The following is an 8,462-nucleotide window of genomic DNA, read 5'->3' on the forward strand; positions in this document are numbered from 1 at the left end:
GAATGTTAAACCATAAAATTGAAGTGACATGGTTGCTTGATCGAGGTAGAGGAGGATAGACTTCCTAATAGAGCAGATGGTGTTGAAAGAAAGAGGCAGGAGAGAAAGGGGTAGGCCGCTGTTGAAATGGGAGGATTGTGTGAAGAGAGATGTCAGACAGGTGGAGAGAGATGGCTGGTGATAGAGGGCAGTGGAGGAGTGTTGTGGACAGAGCAGAGCAGCAGCTCTGTTGACCTCACCCGATATGAAGGGATTTTGAGAAAGAGTGACTTGATTAGAGAATGTAAAAGTGAGGTGTAAATTACGTAAGTACCAGCAGAGTAACTTCCAGGTGGGTAGAGTTTGTGCATTACTTGCTGAAAAAAGTATAGTCTGTATATTGCAAGAAGAGTCTGTAGATGTTTGTGTGGTGTGCCTCTAAAGGGATCTAATGTGTCTAAAAGGTCTGGGGGAGTAAAGATCGAAATAGTCTAAGGGGTGTAAAGGATCTAAAGGTCATCTATATCCCCCACATCCAATAGTAGTTGGGGTCTTAAGGGGTATAGAGGTCTAAAGGGTGTAAGGGATGTAAAGGGGGTCTAAATTGTCGAAAGGGTCTAAAGGTTCAGTCCACGAGCCTCGACGAAGTATACAAAAGAGCAAACCCGAGAGGGTTTATAAGAATTCTAAAATGCTATTTATTCGACTTTTTGGGTTTTGATATTATATTCGATTTTATGAGATAGTCATTGAAATGCCACGTAATCAAGTTGCTCGTGGAACCTCTAATGGAAAGAGACAATTCTAATTTAGCTTATATATGCATAATAGGAGTTTCCCATCTTATTTTTAGGTCGTCGGTTGTAGACAGCAACTGTTCAGGGTGGTACTACCGTTCTGAATTAGGAGCATTAAAGTGGTGCTCAGAACCATCTTACACTCTCCGTATCAGGATTGCCGGTCTTACTTTCTGTCTCACTCAAACTAAAGCTACCGGGCTAGCTTTAATATCTCTTTTTTTGCAAATAAACATCACACACTTTTCTTGTCACTCATTTTCACTCCTCACTTTACATTCTCTCTTTTATTTCTCTGTATTTAAGGCCTGGCCTCGATGAGGACTATTTAGTCCATGACTGGAGCCTTCAACATTAAAAAAACCTATCTATGGTCCTTGGTGTTGGAGTAGTTACGAGACAAAGTGTTGAGGCTGGTCCACTACGATGTAGAAATAACCCAAATTAATAACTCAATCGGAAAAAAAATTTCTAATTTAATTTTTTTTAATTATCAAACATATTTTGCAGAGAACTTAAGTAAGTACCCCCGAATATACCCTGATAATTTGATGTTGATCGGCCCAAGGGTCTCGGAGTAGTTGCTGCACATAAAGACATGCAAGCATACACTCTTTCGTTTTTAATTATAGATTAAAAAAAAAAAACAAAGAACGAAGATAATCTTTAAAATCAACTTTTCGACACATTTTTCCATGTTAGATTGACCTGCCATAACAATGTCATCTCGATGCCGAGATGGCCAAATTGTGCACAACATACACTCGATCCTCGTCAACTGAAGTTGCACATTAGAGAGACATTTCAAATCATCCTTAGTTTGACTTATTTGTTGACTAATAACTTGTCTCAGTGGATTTTTTTTTCTTCTCAACCATGTAAAATCGTTTTCAGAAAGTCACGAGCCTTGAGATGTTCGCCTTTTCCAAGGCCCGAGCCTTGGAGCCATTTGCCGTTTCCAAGGTCCGACCGAACTTTAAAACCGTTCAACTTTTCCGACAGGTCCCGGTTTTCCTGGTACAACATGTGCGGCATTTAAATGCAGCTCAGTGCAAGAAGCGGTCCCGGGACAGGAGTAAGAAGAGGTTTCTCAGGAAGACTCACTCAGAGAGAGAAAAACGGTCCGAATGGAATGCCAAAGAGGCAAGTGAAAGTCACATGATTAATCACATCACTTTATCACACAAAAGTTCATTAAAAGCTTTTCTTTTGTCCATATTTTGTGTTTTTATATATATTTTTAACTTGGTGGTCGATTTTAATATTGTTATTGACTAAGCTTTCCCTTGGGGCTCTTTTTGACTTTTCTATTTAACTTAAAGAACTAAAACGAGATTTATTCTCATCACTTTATGTAAAATAACATTTCAGCATAAAATAATAAGAATTGACCACAATGCCAACTTTATAATGCATCCATTCAATTACAAGCTAGAACTTTTGCAAAAACAAAAGTTTTTGCTGTGGGCTGGTGCTATGGGTTCTACACTGTTCTCTATGGGCTGGCACTCCAGCATCACAATGGTCTCCCAGATTCTGTAGAATACAAAACTCTTTTGGCCGAAGTCTTTCATGAACAGCTGGCCAGGCCAGACGTTTGACTAAGGTGAGGGTAGGAATTTGGAACTTGGCCATGGTGCCAGCAATAGCTTGCCTCATCTTTGCAAAGGCATACAGGACAATTATGTGTATGCTGTCTCTTGGATGGAAGTCAAATCTGCCGGCATTAGTTGTTGAGCGTTAAAGAGACCAGCGGCTGAGGGTGTGTGTAGCATTGGGATTCTCATGTATGTGCTACTTGTGAATGTTTTGCAGCTGTAGAGAAACTTGGGTGGAGTTTGAAACAGCAAAGGGATTATCTTGTGTTGCTTTATACAGATTTCTTTGGCTCGAAGAGCTTGGGGGGAGGGGGGGGTCAATTTATTTATAATCTGAGCCACCTGGGGTAATTGATTCTACCTGGGGGTTTTGCCTCTCGCTCTCTCGCTCTCTCGCTCTCTCGCTCGCTCTCTCGCTCGCTCTCTCGCTCTCTCTCGCTCGCTCTCTCGCTCTCGCTCGCTCTCTCTCGCTCGCTCTCTCGCTCTCTCTCGCTCTCTCTCGCTCTCTCTCGCTCTCTCTCGCTCTCTCTCTCTCGCTCTCTCTCGCTCTCTCTCGCTCTCTCTCGCTCTCTCTCGCTCTCTCTCGCTCTCTCTCGCTCGCTCTCTCTCGCTCTCTCTCGCTCTCTCTCTCGCTCTCTCTCGCTCTCTCTCGCTCTCTCTCGCTCTCTCGCTCTCTCGCTCTCTCGCTCTCTCTCTCTCTCGCTCTCTGTCTCTCACACGCTTGTCTTAACCGAAATGGTGACCATGAACCCGTGTAGCACCACCATTTGCATCCTTGCCAACTGCCACACATTCACCCAGGTGAGGGTCCCATTACCAATTCAATTAATACGATATTTAAATTGTGGACAGCAGGACAGATTTCAAGACTTAATTAGCAGCCACCTTAGTAACAGTCTGTGAGACACACAGAACTCCTCCCTGCATAAAGCAGTACGTATCAACTGCTACACTGCCAACTGCACCAAAAGTCAATCTTCATAGGTTTTAGAAGTCTTATTGGTAAATCGCCAGCCCACCCCCTGGGGATAAGAATCAATCCATGGACATGTTTCTAGCTCCCTGGCCATCATCACTATTGGGAGATGCCTTTTTACAGTGCATGCGCTGTATACAATTGCACCGATTTTGAAATGTCCCTGGTGTCTACCACGTCTACTATGTCTCCGGTGTCCCCTGTCCCCCCCCCCCCCACGTGCCTCAAGACAGCCAATGACGGCCGTCCGGTAGATGCAGTGCGTAACCTAGATGGAAATAGCAAAAATTCACGGAAATACCTGAGTATTTCAATGGAAATTTGTGAAACTAATGTGTTATATATGTGAAAACCATTTAATTTATTGCTTGACGGGAAAAAAACCAAGAAATGTGCCCCTCTCATGTACGAACGAACGAAAGACGTCATTTCTGCCTACCATCACATTTCACGCCGAAAGACGTCAGTTCCGCCCACCATCGCATTTCGCGCCGATCGCCGAATGCTGAAAGCCAAGTTATTCTCATGCTATCATTCTTTTGCGGCCCCCTGCCACACTGTATCGAACGATTTCATTCCTTCTGTTATATATATATATATATATATATATATATATATATATATATATATATATATATATATATATATATATATATATATATATATATATATATATATATATATATATATATATATATATATATATATAGGAGCTTATCACAATAATAACAAAATTTTTACATTTCAAATTTTAAGTACGCTTTTTAATTGTTTTTCAACTGAAAAAGCATAAATTGCATATTTTAACATTAGTGTACTCATTTGATTCACCACATGCGCTGTATTGAAGGGTTTCACTTGTTATAAATTGAAAAGTCATTTTTTAAAAACCCCAAGCATTATAGCAAAGCTATGCACGTGTAGTTCAGTACCCAGACCAAAGTACACAGTCAAACAAAGCTGATCAAACTAATATACATGCACCTTGTCCCGAAGGCCAAAGCTCGTGATCATACAAAAACATATCTACCCTCATTGGGCCAAAATACATGGTCAGACAAGAAGTGTTTGTGTTTGGGGATCATTAGAATCACCTGCATGAGATGGATTTCCCCCAGGAGATGAATTGGCAGGCCGTTTGATGAGGGAATCATCACCATCATCAATGTATACAACTGCCATCTTTTAAATAGAATGCTAACCATGCAGGAACCCCTGTGTCACAGTGACCTTGTAATATCTTGCTTTTTGCCTGCAGAGTGAAGTCCCCAGTGTACCGGAAGGTATTATCCGGGTACAAGCTCCACAGCTATTCAAGGTCTCAATGGCCATCCAATTGGACAGCAGCACCACGGCTGACACCATACTGGATCGCTTCCAGAGTAGCCTGGCCGGTCGCAGGTCAGTCACATACCACCTCATGTTTCAAAATAAGTACATCAGCAACCTTATACAGTTACTGGTTTAAATAAAGAAAATGATCGTCATTATGTTATATATATATATATATATATATATATATATATATATATATATATATATATATATATATATATATATATGTAATATGTGAAAGTGTCTGCTGCTGGGCTTATGCTTGGTGATGTCATAAACAGGGTGCTGGTGGATGTTGGAGGAACACAGCATGGTAATCGTTCACATGAAGCTTTTAGTTCGAGTAAAATGGATGATTGCCAATGCCATTGCATTATTGAGCAGAACAACTACAGCAATAAAAAAAAACCATTGCAGGTGCACAGCTGCAAGACCTTTGAAATAATGTGAAGGGGAGAAACCACTTCAAGCCAGTTAGGCCAAGTTCACCATATTGATGGTAGAAGTAGCATGTATGCCTGGTGTTGGCTTTGTGGTTAGGGTGGTGGGCTTGGGATCCTCGGATCCTGAGTTCAAATCCCACTCGCTGTTGAATTAATACCAGGTGGGGTTGACTCTGCCTCTCATTCTTCCGAGGTTGGCAGAATGAGTGACAGCTTGTTGGTATACTGTGTCGGACTGGCGACCCGTCCAGGATTGTGCGCAATTGCCAAGGAGACTGCTTAGGCAGCACCAACGCTCTGCACAGAGTATGGTCCCGATGGATGGATGGATGGATGGATGGATGGATGTAATCCTGCAGTTTATCAGTTTATTACGTGTTCTAATGATCCACTGATATATTCTCACAGCGGAGACTCAACTGATGAGCCATTGAGGTACAAGCATTGTCTCTATGAAGTCGGAGGAAATATCGGTGAGAATGAGGGTGGGGGCTATGAGAAGGTAATTTAGGGTGGGGTGGGGGGGTTGGGGAGGAAGTTGTACACCTGTTCTTTAGCACTTATCTATATTTCCACAAAACACCATGCCAACAAAATCCTGAATTTGTGCATAGAAACAAAGTTGTGACACCAAACGTTGCTTTGTCTATTACAGGTGAGCGTTGCCTTGACCGGGAAACCTTCATGCTTGATTTATACAACGTCAATCCAAATGCAGAATGGATTATTAAAGAACAAACTTCGTTTTTCGACGTGTAGAGCATTTTAAAAAAAATTACTGTTATACATAACCTGTATGGAGTATAAACATGGCATAAACAAACAGCAATTGTTGCCAAAAGCCCAGAGAAAAAGCTGACCTAATGTGTTATGCAATATATCTTTTCTTTATATTTATTGGAAATGACCACAAATGGTCTGTACCAACTGTGTGAGGGCTATATTAAGATAACACATAAGCTGTGACTTAAAAATCTCTATTTAGTTTACTTTACCATAGAGATGATGTCAATGCCGGAAGAAACTGCTGTCTGGATTGCAAAGTTGGAGAAGTTTCTCCAGTTATACAAACGTAACTTTTAATGCAGAAAATGAATGCTGTAACTTTTTTATTTTATTTTTTACCAAAACAGCTTTTGTGTCATACAGTTGTTATCTATTTACAAACAAGTATTTTACTACATGTATTACCTTGTGAAACTTGCATCTGCATGACTAGTGTAATCCTCTTCTTCGTTCGTATACCGTACAAGGCTGTGGGGTAGCATCATTGGCTGAGTGCGTGGATGTGCCGCTGATGCAATGCCCTCTGCTGGTTATGACAGGAACTTGCAATTTGTTCAGGGTGCTGGCAATGGATCGCCTACTCTTCAAGAAGGACACCGTTAGATGTTTAATGTTCACCAACTAATAATGGCAGAGGGGACGCCAGTTTAATGTCTACCTGTGGGATGGCACACACATTGATGAATGACCCTGCCTGTGAAACACTAGGATGATAGTTTATAGCTGGGACGGGATTCAAACTCAGGTTGGACAGGTTAGAAGTGAGTGTGTGTACCTCGAGAGTCAAGGCCATCCTGTCAGTCCACGAGTGTAATGACTGCTGGTTTTGATCTCCTTTCTTGCTCTACCATCAAGAGAATTAACATGATTAACGAAGCAATAAACTATAACTTGCAGGATCATTGAAAGTTAGCTATTAGATTGGTCTCGAAATATCGTACCATTTATTTCACAACATTTATTTTACAAAGTCTTTAAAACACATGCAGCTGTTTAATAAAGCGACATGAGGAGACGATGGACAAATCAACACAGTATATGAGATTTGAACCTGGGATTCCAGCAACACCTCGTGGCTCAGGCTCTTGGGCTAGGTGGCTTGTGATGAGGTATCTGTTACAGACAAGTAACTTCTATCAATACAATAGCATTGTAGATTTCTTAAAGGTGAACAAGTATTTGTGGCAAAGAGAGAACCTCATTAATAATGCAGGAACAAGGACGGAACCACATCAGACCACTTGTACAAGGTTTCCAAAAGCAAAAAGGATTAGTGCCAGGTAAACAAAACTCACATCACATCCCAATGCTTAAGGGCCATTCCCAAGATTTGACGCGAGTACCAAAAGCTCAGAATGTGGCTAATGTCGATTGAATAGGAGTCTTTGCTCTACCTAAGAGTGTGAACCTTGTGCTGCTCTGTGAACAAATATCCCAAGCTGTATTCAGACAGAAAGTGCTGTCATCATGAGGTTTAATGTCGACGCTGTAATGAGAACTGGCTGCCAAATTGCTCCAGACATTGTTGAAGTGGAAACGTATTGGTTATGGAAGAATTATTAAAGGAAGCAGTGAAATGGTCGGTGAGCTTTGAAGGATCTCATCTATGTGAATGGTGTGATACTTTTGTGCACCAAGTTGACATTTCTGCAAGCCATGACCTACAGGTAAACTGTAATAGAGCAAATGTTGTGGGCTCCTTTAAACATGGTTAGAAGTTTGTGAGATGTGAAATGAAGATTAGGGATGGTTCGGCTAATAATTAATCAATGAGCTTTGTGATAGAGTCGACTTCATTGCAAATCGTTATCGCCGGTGAAGAAAGACCAATCTGAGTTCTTTGACAATATCAGTGCGACACTTGTAGCCCCATTGTTCATGGATTATGCAATCGAAATTCTACTATGTATTTTCCAAGACTGTGTATTTTTGCCAATTTCTGTTTTTGGTTTAGTTATTAAGACCAAGGATTATGATAGCCAGTTACATAAACTAAGTACCTGTACTGTATTGTGATAATGGATAGAATCAAGAGGACATTGCTTGAGGTATGCTAACTGCCACTGGAAACAAGAAGCTGACGTTTTGGATATTAACCCTTTGTCGGAACAATTTTGCTACCTGTCAGCCGATGCAGATAAACACAAGTCTACACAAGAAAGACTAATTCTTCATTCTACTTTATGGACTTGATTATCATAACGCTTAAACTAAATATTATGAAAGCCAGTTGTCCACCACACAAGGATGCATTTTAATGATAGTGTTATATATTATGATAACCAAGTCCATCACACAGAGTCATTATTGTTGGGAATAACGAAAAGTTTATTTTCCATTATGTAATGATAATTCCTCAACTCCATAACGAGCCAAGTTTGTTTATTTACACTCGTGTTAGAATTACAACTGTAGTTTGCATCACACAGTTCATAATTCCCACAATTTCATTTCATTCTCCTTTACTCTGGTGGGAGTTAAAATATTTCTCACGTGATTAATGTGTAATGAATGAACTGAAATTTTTCAATAAATGCTTTTGTGTAAA

At 40.6% G+C, this 8,462-nt stretch overlaps 1 protein-coding gene across 4 annotated transcripts in view; it reads left to right on the top strand.

Annotated features, from left to right (window-relative positions):
• LOC147020295 (rho GTPase-activating protein 18-like) overlaps positions 1 to 8,462 on the top strand; it is a 54,517-nt gene extending 46,055 nt beyond the window's left edge. For all 4 annotated transcript variants that reach the window (XM_085895568.1, XM_085895569.1, XM_085895570.1 and 1 more), the window contains 4 exons: positions 1,779 to 1,919; positions 4,609 to 4,751; positions 5,537 to 5,601; positions 5,784 to 8,462. In XM_085895568.1, coding sequence (XP_085751694.1) covers positions 1,779 to 1,919; positions 4,609 to 4,751; positions 5,537 to 5,601; positions 5,784 to 5,887 — 453 coding nt within the window. In that variant the 3' untranslated portion in view covers positions 5,888 to 8,462. The remainder of the gene's footprint in view (positions 1 to 1,778; positions 1,920 to 4,608; positions 4,752 to 5,536; positions 5,602 to 5,783) is intronic.

The sequence above is a fragment of the Eptatretus burgeri genome, chromosome 9 (genome assembly GCF_056783735.1).
Source record: "Eptatretus burgeri isolate ZD-2024b chromosome 9, Ebu_testis_v1, whole genome shotgun sequence".
Classification (NCBI taxonomy): domain Eukaryota; kingdom Metazoa; phylum Chordata; class Myxini; order Myxiniformes; family Myxinidae; genus Eptatretus; species Eptatretus burgeri.